Source organism: Nyctereutes procyonoides, unplaced genomic scaffold, assembly GCF_905146905.1.
Source record: "Nyctereutes procyonoides isolate TBG_1078 unplaced genomic scaffold, NYPRO_anot_genome, whole genome shotgun sequence".
NCBI classification, from domain to species: domain Eukaryota; kingdom Metazoa; phylum Chordata; class Mammalia; order Carnivora; family Canidae; genus Nyctereutes; species Nyctereutes procyonoides.
In genome coordinates this window covers 19,089,397-19,108,284 of record NW_026575052.1, presented here as the reverse complement: position 1 = coordinate 19,108,284, position 18,888 = coordinate 19,089,397, and the positions used below count along the sequence as shown (strand labels likewise).

Sequence of the window (18,888 nt, the reverse complement as noted above, 5' to 3'; positions counted from 1 at the left end):
CCACAAATGGGAAACTTGATGATAAGAGTGCTGAAGCCGGGGATCCCTGGGTGGCGCAGCGGTTTGGCGCCTGCCTTTGGCCCAGGGCGCGATCCTGGAGACCCGGGATCGAATCCCACGTCGGGCTCCCGGTGCATGGAGCCTGCTTCTCCCTCTGCCTGTGTCTCTGCCTCTCTCTCCCTCTCTCTCTCTCTCTGTGTGACTATCATAAATAAATAAAAATTTAAAAAAAAAAAAAAAGAGTGCTGAAGCCGTTGCAGCTGTGCAATTTGCAGAATCTATTGATTGAGGAACATTGGATCACCTTCTAATGCCTTCCCATCACATGTAAAATAAAGTCCAACATTTTCCCAGGCCCACAAGCCCCATGCTCTGACCACTGCCCACATCTCAACCTCAATCCTTCCTCCTCCTCTCCATGCTCATTCAACTCCATACACATGGGCCTCCTTGCTGCTCTGCAAACACACTAACCACTCTACCTAAAAGCTCGTTTGCAGAGCCCCCAGGGTTCCCTGGCTCCATTCAGGTGCCTGTTCAAATGTCAACTCCTCAGAGAGAGACTTTTCTTATCCAGCCAATGTAGAGGATTACAAATGCATCTTCTCCATTTCAGATCCTCATCACTGTTGGGGCACCCTTTTTCTCTATACTTGACATTTCCTTGTGAAGGAGATCTGCCAGGCCATCTTTCTTGGCCCTTCTCCCTCCCTGTCACTCCTCCCTCTCTAAGGGAAGATTGAGTTGTCTGATCAATGAGTTTGGCAGAAGACACTGAGCATGTGCACCTCGGCCCTCTTCTCTTGGGGAGCCAGCCTATCTACAGACAGCGTGTTCTTGTCTGCTCTCTGCCTCACGGAAAAGGGACCCCCATCTGCTCAGAGGGTAAGGGAAGAAGAGAAGCCTGGAGGGTTACCAGTTGTGCCAGTCACTGGACTCTGTTTAGCTCATGAGTAGGGCAATAATTCACCACAACCTCCATTCAACATCATCAGTTATAAGTTTAAGTATCTGTCTGGCCTGTCAGTTGATAATGAGCTTAAGTGTGTTTCTTTAAAAAAAAAAAGATTTTATTTATTCACGAGAGACACAGAGAGGGAGAAACATAGGCAGAAGAAGAAGCAGGCTCCATGCAGAGAGCCCAATGTGGGACTCAATCCCAGGACTCCAGAATCACACCTCGGGCCAAAGGCAGGTGCTAAACCGCTGAGCCACCAGGGATCCCCAAGTGTGTTTCTTTTATCTAGTACTGCATAACAAATCATGCAAAACTCAGTAGTCAACAATTTACTATTTCAAATAAGTCTGTGGGTTGACCAGATGGTTCTTTTGTTTCATAGGTTGTCAACTGGAATGCTGAACCAGCTGGAAGTCCAAAATGGCCTCATTCACGTGACTGGTACTTGGTTTTGGCCACTAGCTGGGAGCTCATCTGGAGGCTGTCAGCTGGGAAAATGAGGGCCTTGGCCCTCCTCCACGTTGTTGTTTGGGCTTCCTCTTGGCATGGTAGCTAAGTTCCAATCAGGACTGCTCCATAAGCAAGTATTCCAAAAGGAAGGAAACAAAAGCTTCTTAAGAATTGGTCTTGGAAATCCTGAAATAATGCAGTTACAGAGAAGTCCAGATTCCGGACGTAAAGAGCCGTATGCTCACATAGGGAGGAAAAGCATTGTTGAGAGCCATCTCTGGAGACTAGCTACCACAGATGGGGGATAGAATATTGAGCCCTCTAAATTACCACAGCCACTCCCCAGCACTATACAGTTCATTCACTTATTGTGTCTTCCCTTAGTAAGTTCATGAAAGCAGATACTCTGCTTTGTTCATTGCTATGTTTTCAGGACTGTACCTGGAAGATGGTATTCTGTAAATATTTGTTGAATGAATAAACAAATTAAACAACCAGTTATTCAATTGCGCTAATCAACCACAGGAAGTTGAACAGGCCAGCACATTTTCTCAGAAGTTAGACAAGCTGGGCTTTAAAGACAGGTGGGCCTGGCAAGAATGTGTTCTATAAATAAGCTGATGAGAAGCAGTGATGGCTAACGGGTGGCCAGTTGCCCAGTCCCTTGCTTGGTGGACATACATCTGACCAGGACCCTCTTAACCCATGTTGTTCCACACTCAACATAGACAGGAAAGCTTGTCAGAGGGAACTCAGTGAGCTTTTTCATTGGATTTGGGGTGTTTGTGTCCCATAGAGAGAATGCAGAAGAGAGGAAGAGATAAAATTCTCACTAGCTCAGCCCCAGGGACAGGGCTTTCTCTGAACTGCTGTGTAGATCAGTGGTTCTTAATAGGGATGGGGACATTACATACTATCTGGAGACATTTTTGTTGTTGTCACAACTGGGGTGGAAAGATGCTACTGGCATCTGCTGAGGGAGGCCAGGATTGCTACCCAACACCCTATAATTCACAGGATAGCCCTCCACAGAAAAAGGGTTATCTGGCCCAAGATGAAAATTGTGCCATTGTTGAGAAACACTGCTATAAAGGGTGATGGGAAGATACTATGGTTTCAGGGCATCTAGGAGCTGGTAGGTTGCTGGCAGTCATGGAGTAACAACACTTGGCCCAGAAACTGTGTCCCCACCTGAGACAACTGAGATTTATAAACAACTCTCAATGCTGTAGCAGTTTAGCAGTTTGAATTAATGTCAGAGACGTTCCAACAATGTGGGTAGTAACAATCCAGAGGAATTATAAAGAGAAAGAAACACAAGACTAGAAGCAGCAGAAGCACCAGGGCTTTTCTGCAGCTAAGGAGAAACAAGCCCCCCTGTACTTTAACGTTGGGATTTTACCACCAAAATGCCTCTCAGGTTCCTCCTCTCTGTCTCCACTCCAACATCCCTGGTCCAAACCACCACCAGCTCTCTCCTGGACCAATACCCGCTAAATACCCCTGGACTCCCAGGTCCTCTCTGGCTCTCCATGTTTCCTTCCCCAGGGAAAGGGAGGGAGATCTCAGAGCACACATTGAATGGTGCACTTGCTGCTTAAAATCCAGGAAGGTTTCCCAGTGTACTTAAAACACAAAATCTGTAACTAGCCTGCCAGGTTCTGGAGGATCCAGCCTCATCATACCTGTAGGTGTCCCCTGCCTCAGCATTCTCTAGACATAAGGGGCTGCAAGCTGCCCTGATTTCCATTCCTAAAATACTTCGAGCTCATTCCAGCCTCAGGTGAGGGGGACCTGGAGCTTATGGTTTGATGACGTCTGGAGATGGACATGAATCAATCATATCACACAAACATATGTAAAACTGATCCCAGTGGCATGAGCAAGAGGGCCACAATGCCCCCCAAGAGCCTGTGACAAGGGAATTTGATTCTTCAGAAAAGCCAGTGAACAAATTCTTAAATAAGTGGCTTTTGAGCTGAGATCTGATGGAAGAACAGGAGTCAACTAAGTGAAAAGAAAGCAGGAGGAAAAAACAGCCTGTGCAAATGCCCCGAGGCAGGGTAAGTTAGGCTAGGTGGAGAGAGGAGTAAAGGAGGAGTAAGCAGGAGACTGATCTTGCAAAAGCTGAAACCTACTGTAAGGAGTTTGGATTTTGTTCTGAGCACAAGGGAAAGCTCTCGAGGGGTCTTAAGAGATTGACTGATGAAATTTACAATTTGAGAACATACTCCAGCTGCAGCATCAATATTTGTAAATAATTTCTCCCAACCTGATAGCAGTCGTAGCTCTTGGAACTTGGAGAGAGGCCAGGAAGAATGTGGGGGGGGTGGACCCCACAGTCATCAAAAGGAGAAATGATGGTGGTTTGGACTAGTGACAAGGGATATGAGAAGGACTGAACAGTTTGTAAATATATTAAAATGTATGTGGCTAAAACACAATTGTATTCTTGTATGTTACTCTAAAGCCCTTGATGCCATTATACAAGGAAAGAAGGAAGGAAGGAAGGAAGGAAGGAAGGAAGGAAGGAAGGAAGGAAAAGCAAAGAACTTAGGAAGACGCATCCCCCTAGAGACTGCTTGCTGGAGGGCATGTTGAGTCCGTTTATCAGATTGGGTGGCTGTGCCAAGCAACGTCACTTGTGCAAATCTATTTTTGACAGAATCCCAAGGGTTAGGAGGTTGGTCATGAGAACATATTATCTCCCCTTGCTTACTTTGGCACAAGAGCAGAAAAGGGGGCTGGGTGCCGATAAAGGCTTGTTGCCATTATGGCACAGCAGGTATGAGCACCCTAGCACAGAGTCAGACTGCCTGAATTCAAATTTCTATTCCTATCACTTCACTTACCAGCTCTGTGAAACAGTCCCAAACCTCTCTATGCTTCCATTCCCTCACTTTTAAAACAGGAATGATAATAACAGCAACCACTGTTGGTATTTTAGAAGACCAATAAACACTTTCTGCCCCTCCTGCATTCAGAATTGACAAATAAAAGCAGACATCAGACAGGTGGAGGTCAAAATGTCATCTTTATTACTGACAAAGCTCCCCCCTGGAGGATGTGGCTGAAGCAACTGCAGACACTACACACAATAACGCACCCTCTCTGGGGGCAGAATGGTCCAACTTGAGTCTTCTCAGAAAGCCACTGGTCTGCTGGATCACCTAAGTCCTCCTCCTGTCCTGGGGAAAGTGAGGGAGAGGCAGAAGGAAACTGGGATGCGTTCCTCTATACTTGGCCCTGCTAGGGAATAAGATAGGAATCCACCCCCCACCTCCATGAAAATGTGAGAAGGGGAAATAAGTGATTTCCTCAACACTGTTTCATCGGGTTCTTATGGATATCAGAGAAAAAAATAGGTAGAGGGTTTGGAACATAGAGATTCCATAAAGGTCTCATCCTTGGCATCAACTGTCCTGGGCTGGTGAGACTAGCCAAGGTAGGCAAGGCTGGTCAAACAAGGAAAGTTGTGGTTCAGAAACTGCAGTAATCAAGGGAGTTTCTTAAAAAGGGGATTTCTCTCTCTCCCTCTCTCCTACTTCCCTACACTCAGGAAACCTTGAGAGTTCCCTAAAGGGAAATGCTGGCCAGATATGAACTGACAATTCTTTTAAATAGAGGGAAAAACCCAACAGCTCTATGTCCGGTGACACACCAATCCAGTGTCTTGTGAACACAGTATAATGGCCCAACTTTCTTTTATGGTTGTGTGTATGCACTACTTTTATTGGTATTGGGTGGGTTTTTGTTGGGGGGTGGGTGGGGAAGGAGCTGTAGTGTGCTTTTTCACAGCAGCATCTCCTCACCCTTTACAATTAAGCAATTAAGACTCACTGGCCAGGAAGTCACTGGGAGCAAACAGGAAAGCCCTGGGGAAAGCCTTGTCCAATCACAGAACAATAGCAATTCCATTTAAGGTGAGTGTGACAAGAAGACAGGAAATAACGCGTTGACTCTAGCTCTGAGTAAAATCTATCAGCAAGGCCATGCTCACCACCTGTCCTGTCTCAGTCAATCTCAGGTCACCCACCTGATGGAGGAAGACTGCTGGTTGTGTAGACACCAAGGGAAAAGCCCAGGAGAACAGGAAGTTGTTGGTCTGTGAGCCTAATGGTTCTCTTCCCTGTGCTGAGTCATCTCTCATTGGGGCACCCGGGAAACACACCTGCCTAAATTTCTAAGGCAAATGGAAAACCCCAGCAGCCAGGATCCCTGAGAAGTTTTACCTGGGTAATCCCTCTGACCAAGACCATTCACTTTTGGCATTTCCAACTGTAACATCTTTAGATCCCCTTCTTTCTCCTCAAGGGGAAATCTACACAGATGGAGGGGGCTTCCAGGCCCACAAGTTCAACATGGTTGTATAATCCATACAAGGTTTTTCCATGAAAATAGAACCTCAAATGCATTGCTAATCTACCAAATAGTAATAGCTAATACTTAGTGATCACTCACTGTGTCCAGGTATTGTAGTTATTTTCACAACAGGAGGTACTATTTTTGCCCACATTTCACAGATGAGGAATTAAGACACAGAGAAGTTAAGTAATATTCTCATGATCCTTATCTACCTGCTACATCCACAACGTTTAGCCCAGAGAAAGGAAACCAACATTTAATCTTCTAAAATCTCTTTTTATGGACTCAGAGAATGTAAGATCTGGAAAAGCCTTTAAAGATAACTGAGAACACCCCATGGATTTATAGATGAGAAAACAGAGCTGGGGAGGGCTTAGGGTGTATTTATTAAAGCCCCACAGTAAAAGGGATGCGCCGCTAATCTCCCACTTTTTGCACCTCTATTACAACACATACCCATCCTTCCCTCCCAGAAGAAATCACTCTCCTGATTTTTTTTAATCATCTCTTTCCTCCTCAATTCCCCATACTTATTATTCCCATTTTCTTCTCCTCTTGTTACCATTTTTATTCAAAGAACAAGAAAGAAAAGAAGGAACGGAACAGAAAGGAAGAAGATGGGTAGGGAGAGAGAAAGAGAGAAAGGGATGGAGAGAGGGAGGGAGGGAGGGAGGGAGGGAGGGAGGGAGAAAGAAAGGAAGGAAGGAAGGTCATCTGCCTATCAATTACTGAGAAGCTGGAAGGTCAGGAGAAAGGGTGGAAGGAATGAAGGGAAGGAGGGAGGGGGAAAGTAGGGAGGGAGGAAGGAGGGAGGGAGAAGGGAGGAAGAGGGGGAGTAAGGAAGGAAGATCATCTGAGAAGCTGGAAGGGATGCAGAAAGGGTGGCAGGAAGAGAAGGAAGAAAGGAAGGAAGGAAGGAAGGAAGGAAGGAAGGAAGGAAGGAAGGAAGAAGGAAGGAAGGGAGGAAAGAAGGGAGGGAGGAAGGAAGGAAGGAAGGAAGAAGGAAGGCAGGAAGGAAGGCAGGCAGGCAGGCAGGCGGGCAGGCGGGCAGAGGGAGGGTGGGAAGGAGGGGTACCATCTGCCTATCAATTACTGAGAAGCTGGAAAGCTCAATTGCTAGAGCCCTAGTTTGGGCTTCAAGATGTCTGAAGACAAACCCAAATCCCTTGTGACCCTGGGTCAGCCCCGTCAACTGGGTCATAGCCTCAAATCCCCCATCTGTAAAACCACAGATTCACCATCCATCAAGTCACCCAAAAGGGCTGTGCCCTCACCCAAGAAGGCCGCCCAGGCCCCTCTCCGGAGCCGTCGCCTTGCCCTCAACCAACATGGCCACTGCGCGTGACGTCGAGTTCCGTCGCCCCCGCCCTCCGCCTTTCCCTGGGGGGCGGCGAGCATCAATGACGGCGGCGGGCTGGGCGCATGCGCGGCGGCGGGGCCCGGCCCGCGGCGGCGGCGGCGGCGGCGGCGGCGGCGGCGGCGGCGGCGAAGGGGCGGAGGGGTTCTCCGCCCGCAGTTGCCAGGCCGCGGCGGCCGAGCCGGGATGGTGTAGCTGGGCCTGCGGGCGGGCGGCGGGGCGCGGGCGGGGGCGGGGGCGAGGCTAGGCGGCCGCGAGGGCCGACGCCGCCGGACGGGCTCGGGTGCAGCGGCGGCACGCTGAGGGGGCGTCGCCGCCGCCGGCCCCCGGCGCCGCCGCGGGAGGCCGCGCCCGCCATGGCGGCCCGGGCGGTGCTGGACGAGTTCACCGCGCCCGCGGAGAAGGCGGCGCTGCTGGAGCGGAGCCGCGGCCGCATCGAGGGCCTGTTCGGCGTGAGCCTGGCGGTGCTCGGCGCGCTCGGGGCCGAGGAGCCGCTGCCCGCGCGCATCTGGCTGCAGCTCCGCGGGGCGCAGGAGGCGGTGCACAGCGCCAAGGTGAGTCCCGCCGCCCCCTCCCCGCCCGCCCGCCCGCCCGCCCTCCAGCCCTCCGTGCGGGGACGCAGCGAGGCGCCGCGGCTGCGAGCGCATCTCCGGAGCCCGCCGACCTGCGTGCCCGATCTCGAGCCATGTGACCTCGGGCTAGCGGCTCAGCCCGCGGGCGCCTCAGTTTCCCCGTTTGTGAAGCGGCGCTGACGCAAGCGCGTCGGTCGGAGGGCGTCGCGGCGACCGCGGTGGGTGCTGCTGCAGAGCGCAGAGCCCGGGCCGGCCCGCGGGGTGTTGCGTAGGGCCTGCGCGCTCGGGGCCTGCAGCCGCCTCGGCCCCCTTTCTCTCCCCAGGCCTCCGGGACCCACGGGGCTTCTGAGCCCTTCTGGGATTTCGGGCCCCTTTTGACAGTCCGACAAAAAAACAAACAAAAAACAAAAAACGGCCCCATCCATCCTAGTAGTAAAATACACAGCGTATCATCATCCAGAAGAGATGGGGATGTTTAGCAACAGTGTTGAAAAAAGAGCATTATTCTTTGTGTTGATGTTGTTGGTCACAGAACGTCAGGCGTTATGCTAAGCCCTACACGGGGGTTATCTAACGCAGGTCTTAAAAAAAAAAAAATCCGGCGAGGTGCATTTTTATTATTTTTCCTCTCTCAATTAAACAGCTGGGGAAACTGAAACTCTGCAAGTGGTGACTCACCTCTCAAAATCAGCATTTCAGCCTTAAACCTACGCAACACCTTCAACTATTCCCCTTCTTCTCCGAGCCAAGACACAGTAACAAAGCATCTCTCTCCTCCCCCCCCTTCTCCCCCCATTCAGGTTTCTCCAGGTTTTCCTGTCTAGTCCGTGGGGGGAGCCAAGACTCAGACTTAGGGCCCTTGTTCTTGATATCTGTCTTCCCAAATGATGAACCCTCTGGCTGGGAAGAAAATGGTCCTTTTTGTGGCATCCTACTTCAGAAATTTCAACAGTGTCCTTGGAGAATTGGATGTTCTGTGATTCCTGAGTATCTTAGACTTAAAAAAAAAAAAAAAAAAAAAAAGAAAGCCTGGGTGCTTGTTTTAATATCTTTGGAAGAGATAGGGCAGTTACCTGTGATTCTTCTCCGCACAGCGGAACTCATAACATTGTAGATGTTGAATCACATTTGCTTTCCTGTGCTTAATTTGTTCCCCGACTTTTGATTTTTGTAAAGTGTTTTAATTTTCTAAAGTAGGCTCTATGCATCCCGCGTGGGGCTTGAACTCATGACTCTGAGATCAAGAGTCACATGCTTGTGGACTGAGCCAGCCAGGCACCCCCTAACTTTTAATTTTTAACTTCTTCCCAGGGCCCTCATTCTTTTTTCCCCAGCAACTGACTTTCTTCCCCAGAGCTAAAAGGTTGGCCCGTGACTAAGCTCTGTTAATATTTCTGAAAATCTCTTAGATGCGCTCATTCTTCTCTTTTTTCGTTGCCTCTGCTGCAATTGAGACCTTCATCCTTGGTATGTGCCCCTCCCTTAGTTCACTGCCCTCACTCCATTCCTTCCTCCCTCCCTCTGGTATAACTTGCATTAAACTGATCCTCCCACAGAAAATCTTTTTCCTGCCTTGGGACCTACTAGGACCTCCTGTTGCCTGTCTCATTCACTCTAAACTCCTCCTCTGGAGATTTACAGATCATTAACCTAATCTAGTCCCACCTTATTTTACCAGTTCTGTGTGGTAGCAGCTCTCAACCTTAAACCTCTACTGACTGACTAGTCACTGCTTTTACTGTGTGCTTCACCTGCTCCCAGTTCAGCTTTACTCAAGACTCCTCCCAAGTGTGGAAAGTGCTCTACAGAAAAACTTGGCACGCTCTGCCAGACCCTCCCAACTCCTTTTCTCCTGCTTGTCCTGCCACGTAGTTGAGTGTAAACTATTTGGGAAAGGTGTGTCTTACAGTATCTTGGTAGTAGGTGTCACTTGCCCTGGTGATATACAGTGTCTCGGATATCTTTGTGATGTGTGTTACTCATCATTCAGTCCTCCCATTTGTAAGAAATCCTTTTTCTTTTCCCTTGAGATTCATGGGTAAGCACTGAATACCATAGTTTTAATTGGCTTTGGAGTTTGTTTTACATTCTTTTGAGGAAGAGAAAACCATTAACTTAGAAATTAAGAACAGGAAAGCAAACTTCAACATCTACAATATTTTAAGTTGTGGAGGAGGAGAATGTTTGGGGGAAGGAAGATTTAGAGTAAGTAAGAATTTTTTTAGGTAGCTAGCTGGTAGGCTCAGATAAGATGCCAGCAACTTTTCTGGGTCCTTGCAGGTGGTTTTAAAATGTTAAATCACTGCATTTAGCTGATGTTAGAGTAGAAGAGAATGTGGGGGTTTAGTTAGTTAGGGCTCCATTGGCTAGAGAGAAAGGGACCTTCAGGTAGAAAATGATAATGTCCTGGGAGGTTTTAAAAAGGCACACATTCTGTAAATGTGGACCCTACGTCGAAGAGGAAATGTGTTGGGGGAAGCAGCACTTGGGCTGAGCTTTGAAGAGCCTGTAAGATTCCCAGGAGGTAGTTGTGAGCAAAAGCTTGAGGTCCAAAACACAGCGTCTTGGTAGAAGTGTCAGAGCCTCAGTGGACCCAAATGCCAGGTTAAGCCTTTGGGCCTTATTCAATAAGGAGTCAGTGAGGAATTTTGAGAGAAGGACTTGCCTTCCCTTTACTTGGAGGCAGGAAGACCCAGCTGTGGAAAAGACATGTTCCAAGCTGGACATGGGTGGGTGATAGTTTTCACTGAGATCTGGTGGCTGAGTGGATGTAGGGATTGAGGGAAAGGTTTTAAGCCTTGGTGTCAGGAAGGATGGTAGATATATTGTTTCGACCTGTTGGCAGAGCCAGGTGGCCAACATTTAAAGAAAATTTATGTGTCAGGAAGTGCACTGACAGTTGCCTCTGGACTTCAGGTAATCTATAGCTTAGTAGGGGAGACAGACTTGGAAACAAATAGTACAGTATGATACATGTTACCCATTGAAATATGTACAAGGTGTTACAGTAATACAGGAGAGGAAGGATTGCTCTTCTTAATTGGGTGTTAAAGAATGGAACAAGAGTTTTCCAGGGGGAAGAACATGTGTAAAATTACAGGGATGTGAAATAGTGCCAGTTTATCACTGACTTCTCAAGTGTAGGAGTAGATTGGAAGAAACAGTCAGAGACAGAAAGGGGCCAAGTCACAAAGCACTTGGGGCCTGCAGAAGAACATGGATTTTACCAAGCAGGCAGGTAGGAGGGAGTCATGGAAGGGTTGTGACAACATGAGTGATGCCATTAGATTTACATTTCTAAGAAATATCTCCATAGTCAGTGTTTATACTCTAGGCTTCTTTCCTCAGTGTGATCCATTGCTGGTTTGTGTTGATATGAGGACAGAAATTGGGGGTGTTTAGTGACTTTTATAGCAATGTGACATTACCACGAGGGCTGGGAGGAGATGTCTCAAAGAGAGGAACCCAGTAGAGAGTATTGGAACCCATCAGGAGGAGGTTGAAGTCCGTGGTGGCCAAAGTTACAGAATCATAGGAGGTTGAGGACTGAATTTCAGAGAGGAAGTGAAGGTACTAACTAGATGTTGCTTCACTCACAGATCAAAGATGCAGTGCCTGGGTAGGATCCTTGGAGTTAGACAGTGGTGGAGAGGGATGAGGCTGAAGAGATCTCAGCCCTGGGAATGAGAAGTTCAGATTCTTCCTTTAACTCTAGGAGCCACAGCCACAGATTCCATGCTCCCTGGGGGAGACCGCATATGGAACCCGCTGGTTGGTAGGGAGGAACTGGTGAAGAAGGTTCTCATGCCCCATGGGGGACGGTGACTAACTGCCAATGCTTAGTATTAGCCAGTTACATAGGATGGGCCCAATGATGTCTCATCCAAGAAAAGCCAGGGGCCTGGATTTGATGTGAAACTATTTTGTTTTGGAAGAGGCAACTAATTTATGTTTTAAAAATCATGCATGCTGTGGATTATGTCTCAAAATCCACATTAATATATTTTTTAGCAAAAAAAAAATTACTCTTTTAAAAGTAAATATTCTAAAAACAAAAAGCAACCATGTTTGCTAAACCAAACATGTCAGAGGACCAGGTTCAGCTTTTTAGGACCTCTTCTTTAGACAGAATGAGTGAAGATATGCTCCCCCTCTGCCATTTGGCATAGAGGGCAGTTGAACACCTCAATGGCCTATAGTACTGTCTCAATAAAGTAGGGTATCAATTCATACCTGGGGGGGGGGTGAAAGCCTGAAGACAGTGGAGCATGGTAGGCTAGATGCCACGGAACTTTTGGAAGTGCATTGGAAAAGAACAAAAAAAGAAAAGTTGGTGCATTGGAACTGAAGTAAGGCCAGGGAAAGTTAGATGGCCTGAATTTAAAATACCACTTGACCCAGAAATTCTCCAGTAGGTGATAATTTCCCCCACTCTGGATGTTGGTGAAGCTAACACCCCAAAGACTAAAGGAAAATAAGGTGTGATTGGACAAGGTAGAATGAGGCTCAGGAAATATTTCTGAATGGTCGGCATTATTTGGGCTAGAACAATCAAAAATATAGACTTAACTTCTACTTTTAGTGAATTGATAGCCAGAGAGGTTCAGACTGGATAGGAGAAGGCAGAAAGGGGCATAATGAACTGTAAAAACAGGAAAGGAATAAGACCTTAGATCCTGTCCCCTCTGAGATTCATGGAATCCTGCAGATAGGGCAAGTTCAGTGAGTGTTGGAGAATCACAGAAGTCGTAGTTGGGGAGGAGTTTCAGAGATCAGAATCTTTGAAATGGAGGAATTCTGAGAACGAAGGATTGGTGCCTCAGTGGTCTGGGTATGAAGTGGAAGTATTCCCTTCAACTTAGAGAAGGTAAAGAGGATGGAAGTGTGAGGCATCTGGAGATAATATAGTGCCTAGGTTAACAAGGTCCATAGCAGTGATTTGGGTGCTAACATTAGTTTAGTTGGTTGATATAGGAGCCTACCCTGAAGGTTAACAAACAAAAGGGAGTAATGGAAAACAAATGGCATGGCTACTTGTAGAGTTTTTCCATGAACTTTTAGGGTGTTAAATTTGCTAACCACAATGTCTATCACTTGGTGGTGTTTCAGGCATTACCTCATAACAGTGAGTTGCCACCATGAGCCATAGCCAGAACACCAGTCTGGAGGACTTAGAATAAAATTTGGAGGACTGATAAATCTTAAACATTGAAATTATAGTACACACAAGAAACTCTGCCAAGGTAGACTAAACATCTGATCCATTTTAATTTGTGACGAAGAGAAAAAGAGAGGAGGGTCATCTGAGGAGTTGGTTATTGTCCTTGGAGTTTTTACTTACATAGTTGTAGAGTAAGAGAGGAGAAAGATGCAGATTTTTTTTTTTTTAAAGAATTGAGTAGAAGTGGCCCATTACTGCGTTGACATCAGAGGGTTAAAATGGACACTGTATTGTTTCATTTTCTTTTCTGTTAGGAGAGCTTGGTACCTGGTTTCATGAATAAATTCTTGAACAGTAGATTTGTTCGTGGAGGAAATAATTTGTAGATGTAATGCTGGGTGGTGACCTGGAGTTTTTGTTTTGATTTTACCAGAAAGGAGGTCGGTGGCCTCTTTGCATTTCCTAGAATGATTTTTATTTTAACTCACTATGGTTGTGAAAATCATCTTCTTAAGAAATGGTGGTTTGTTCAGTTTCTTTTTATGGTTAATATTTTGGGGTTATACCAGAATGTTGAAATAAGGGATACTCACAATGGTAATACTGGGGTCAAAGTGATTGCTCATGACTGTTTCCTCTTCCCTTAAGATTTTATTTACTCATGAGAGACATAGGCAGAGGGAGAAGCAGGCTCCCTGCAGGGAGCCCAGTGCAGGACTCAATCCCAGGACCCTGGGATCACGACCTGAGCCAAAGACAGACATTCAACCACTGAGCCACCCAGGTGCCCCAAGAACTGTTTTTTAAAAAAATAAGTTATGTCAAATGGAAACAACATGGGAAACTTCTTTGTTTAAGGAAACTGAATTATTATGTGTTTTAAGAGGTTCCTTCCAACTTGGTGAAGGGTTTTTGTTCAGTCTTAGTGCTGAGAGAATTAGTAATTTACATTAGTTGATGAGTAAAGAGCCACATAATAAATATTTTAGACTTTATGGACTATACAGGGTGTCTGTCTCATACTCTTCTTTTTGTTTTTTTACAACCTTTTTTGAAGGTAAAAGCAATGTTTACCCTGGGAACTGTACAGAAGTAGTCCAGAGGCTGGATTTGCACTGTCCAGTATGTAGCCACTACCACATGTGGCTATTTAAATCAAAGTTCATTGAAATTTAGTATTTACTTTCTCAGTTGCATTTCAGGTGCTTGATGGCCACATGGGACTAGTGTCTACCAGTGTAAACAGTGCAGTTATAGCACATGTGTGCTATTTTGTCCAGCAATTCTATCAGGTACAGTGCAGCCCTAGGTATGAAACAATCCTTGGTTGGACCTCCTAGAAAATTCTCTGATATGACATTGAAAGAACATGCAGCCGTTCTTTTACTTCATTTCCTGGGTTTCTGTAATTTTTGTTAATTGTATCCCTTGTAATCATAAATAACTTCCAAGGATTACTCTTGATCACACAGACATATGCACACGGACTAGCTTCATTGTATTTGGAATATGGGGGAGATATTAGCAATTAGTAAACTTGGAGAATTATTCTCTGTGGAAATTTCATAAGGAACTGCGGTTGAATTTTTAATAGAAGGTGGTTTTTGTTTTTAATTGCTTTTTATGGCTCTTTTATTCTAAAGCAGGAAGCCTCCAAAAAAATCAAGAAAGCCATTTCTACATTTTTCACCTGTGGTGTCTATACATTTGCATGATTTTTTCTGTCCTCAAGGTTCCCAAAATGCTAAAATTTCTGGCCTATCAGAAAGTGACTTTCTTTATACTATATTTAAGGCTGGGACCCTGTATGCCACAGAACAGGTACCAGAGCAGTTTCCTGAGCATTGGTTCTATGCATGAACTACAGCCCTTGTTTTGTAATAGTGATGTTACCATACCTGCTGATTCAACAGGATTCTTAAATATGACATTTTAGTTATGGCCTGGGTTGCACCTTGAATTTGTATAATTTTATCCTAGTAAAAGGACAGATTGTCACTGATCTGTATACAAATAACTACATTGCCACGAAAAAGTAAAAGAAACCAGACTTCCCTTTTGATATGACACAACTTAATGGGGTTCCACTAAAGAAGTACGGAGTACTCCCAAAGAAGTGAACTAGTTTTAGCATTCTTGTTAGAAGGTAAACGACAAATCTTTGTGACTGACTGCTGGGGACCTTTGGGAAACCCCCAAAAAGTTTAGGGGTTAATGCTTTCAGAGTGGTATACTGCACGAGAGTAGAAGAGAACACAGGACTGATTTATGCACTGATACATGAATCTCAAAAAAATGCTGACTGAAAGAAGATTTACCTTAGAGCATATATCATCATATGATTCTGTTTGGGTGAAATACCAGACAGGGTGAAAAATTGTGTAATTATGGTGAAAAAAATAAGGTTTAGAACAGAACAACTGGAAAAGGACATCAAACGTAGACTTGAGTATTAACAATACTAAGGAATCACTGTTCATTTTGTTATGTGCTATAATGACATTGTGGTAATATTAGAAAGCCTGTATGTGTATGTGTTTAAACTGCATTTGGTGTCTTGACTCATGTGGAAATTAATGATGTATATAAAGAGTATCCTTTAGTTAACCATTTATTATTAGTCCAATCAAGGTCTTAAAGTTAAGGATATTGGAAATTACTCTTATGCTGACGACTGAATGGCATATAACTTTTGATATTTTAGAAGTTGTCAGTGTTATCATTCAATTTGGTTGAATATATAACCTTATATTTTTCATTATCATAAATGTGAGTAATCCTGAGTAGTACTAGCCTCTCTGAAGAGCAAGCCAGCACAGTTCAGTGTATCTCTTCATAGGGGAAAATATATATATATGTGTGTGTGTGTGCATTGTTTTCTACACTGATGAAATCAGGAAAAGGATATCTTTTTAAATTAGCATTAAAATTATCAAATCATACTGACTTATGGATTATTTTTAGTACATGAATTAGGATTCTTAAAAATTCTTTTGAAGTAGCAGTTTCTATGAGTTTGTGAGGTTTTTTTCTTTTGGTCGTTAAAAGGCTAACCTGCTTCTCCTTCTGCCTGTGTCTCTGCCTCTCTCTCTCTCTCTCTCTCTCTCTCTATATATATATATATATATATATATATATATATATATATCGGTGTCTCTCATGAATAAATAAAACATTTTTAAAAAATTAAAAAATAAAAGGCTAATAACATATAAGTATTAGATGTTTAGTTTCCTTACTTTCTAGGAATTCTAGAAATATAGATTTAGATTTATGTAAAAGCTTCTTATTCTCTATAAGCCAATTAGAACAGAGGTTCTTCAAGAAACTTTTTAATTTTTTACTACCTTTGGAGGTAGAAATACATTTCATACTTAAACCATGAGGAATCAAGATTTTTCTTGTTTTATAGATACAGATATGTATGTATTCAGTTCTGGTTCCACAATCTTAGCCATAGGTCAAAAGTAATCCAAAAACACAAAACTGGTCTGAATTTCAAAAAGACTGTTCTTTCAGTGGTGGTGAGACATGTTCTTACACAAACAGAAAGACAGAAAAGACTAAAACCAGATTTTCTTGTAGTATCTCATCCAGCAGAAAATAGATCCATTATCCACTGACAGATCACCACTTGGTCAGGTTGTAAAATCAGATTCCTGCAGACTAAGTACAGTGTATACCAAGGGTGTAGTTGAGACTGACCTGGTAGTATGTAATCAGTGATGGAGGTGTAGAAAGGGACATGTGGCCAAGAACTTTAAAACAAAAACAAAATCAGAAGAATAATAACAAGGAAATAGCACCAGTAAAATTCTCTTCCTGCTCGGGATTCACCCTGGGACCTAAAACGAGGCATGATTGGGCTTACACAACCATGCAGTCCTCTTCTTGGGCCACTCAGTTTAATAGCTACAAGCAGTGAGTCCACTTAGATAGACTTGAGTCATATAAACTGCCAAAGTGTAAATTAAAAAACAACAACTACTACTACTATAGGGGCATCTAGGTGTCTCCGTGGTTGAGTGTCTGCCTTTGGCTCTGGTTGTGATCCTGTCATTCTGTGATCAAGTCCCACATGGGAAGCCTGCTTCTCCCTATGCCTGTGTCTCTGCCTCTCTGTGTCTCTTCATGAATAAATAAATAAAATCTAAAAAAAAAAAAAAGTCAAAACTATAAATGTGACTTTCAGACTAGTAACTCATGACTGAGGGAACCAGCAGGAATATAAAACTGGTTCAGAGAGTGTTTGAGGATCTGAGTATTTATCTACACTAAAAAAAAAAAAAAAAAGAAGAAGAAGAAGAATGGTGGAGTAAAATTGCTTGATTAGATGCAGATTGGTTTATATCTTTCAGAGCAGTATAATCATAATATTTTGTCTGTCAGGTGGAGATATTGGCATCTCTGCTGGACAAAAAAAAATCTACATTTTAATATGTAGCATCCCAGTTCAGGCCCTAATGAGTAATGAATTGTGTGTCAGACAAAGGTAAATTTCCCAGAGAATTAAATACTCTGTGGGTGGGCCAAAGGGAGTGCTCCATTATGCTTGAAAGGCCATCCTTTTTGCCTCATTTAGGAGTATTTAAAACTTAAAGTTATGCAAGCTATTAAAATGGAACCCTCTACCCCTTTTTGGTCAATTTGGCCACTTTCTCTTTTACAGTGTTGCCAACATCATTGATACTAGGCTGGATGTCAACCTGTGTTCTCAAACTTCCTAATTTCTGTTTGAACGCATATTTGTTCAACATTTATTGATTAGTTCAGGGTTTCTCAACAGTGGCACTGTTGACATTTTAGTCAGAATATTTTGTTGTGGGGGTTGTATTGAGCATTGTAGGATGTTTAGCACCATCCCTGACCTCTTGCCCCGAGATGCCAGGAGTACCCCGTCAGTTGTGACAACCAGAAATGTCTCCTGAGATTTCCAGTGCCCCGTGAAGAGCAAAATCATCCCTGATTGAGAACCACTGTGTTAATTTTTTTTTTAAGATTTATTTATTTATTCATTCAGAGAGAGCGAGAGAGAGGCAGAGACACAGGCAGAGGGAGAAGCAGGCCCCATGCAGGAAGCCCGATGCAGGGCTCGATCCCGGGTCTCCAGGATCACACCCCAGGCTGCAGGCAGCACTAAACCGCTGCGCCACCGGGCTGCCCGAGAACCACTGTGTTTAATAACCAAGGCCAGTCCCTGCACTGTCCAGTTGAGTTGTGTAAATGCTGTAGTTCAAATAGTATGATAATTGTGTGTAGAAAACATTAACATCTCCCTCATCTTGCTCTTGGAAGGTGTTTTTGGATGAATTTAAGGAAGGAAAGGTTAAATTAGGCTACAGAAGTAAGAAAATGGACTAAAATCCAAACCACAGAGGACTTTGAATATGATTCTGAGGGTCTTGAACATTAATCTTACGCAGTGAGAACCCTTAGAAAGTTGTTTTTTTTTTTTTAAGTTTTTATTTATTTATTCATGAGAGACACAGAGAGAGAGAGAGAGGCAAAGACACAGGCAGAGGGAGAAGCAGGCTCCATGCAGGGAGCCCTACGTGGGACTTGATCCCAGGTCTTCTGGATCATGTCCTGGGCCAAAGGTGGCGCTAAACCACTGAGCCACCCGGGCTGCCCTAGAAAGTTTTTGAGTAGGGAAGTGATACAGGTGTGCTTTCACATGTCACTGATAATGTTACTAGGGGTAGAGTATGACAAGACAGGCAACAGAAGGGTTTAGAGTTGGTTGCAGTAATATTCCCATGAGACAAGATTTGTGAAAAATGGCATGAGAAGGAAAGAAAACTTCAAATCGAGGCAACTGTGTTTCATTTTCAAGGGGACTTGGACCAAAGACGAGTGGAAAACTGAGCTCTAATACAGACCATTAAATTTGAGGCAACTGTGGGGTTAGTCCAGTAGAAGTGTCCAGGGGATGGATAGTCTGCAGCCTAACAGTATTAAGGACTAGGGATGGAGATTTGGAATGTTACCATAGAAGTAAAAGTTATGGCTGGAATCTGAAGAGTCT

The 18,888-nt window shown here is 44.5% G+C and overlaps 1 protein-coding gene across 1 annotated transcript in view; it reads left to right on the top strand.

Annotated features, from left to right (window-relative positions):
* The first annotated feature begins 7,396 nt into the window (after positions 1-7,396).
* Positions 7,397-18,888, top strand: part of N4BP1 (NEDD4 binding protein 1) — a 49,182-nt gene continuing 37,690 nt past the window's right edge. Inside the window, exon 1 of the mRNA XM_055331836.1 lies at positions 7,397-7,684. Within this exon, the coding sequence (XP_055187811.1) occupies positions 7,487-7,684 (198 nt within the window). The 5' untranslated portion in view covers positions 7,397-7,486. The remainder of the gene's footprint in view (positions 7,685-18,888) is intronic.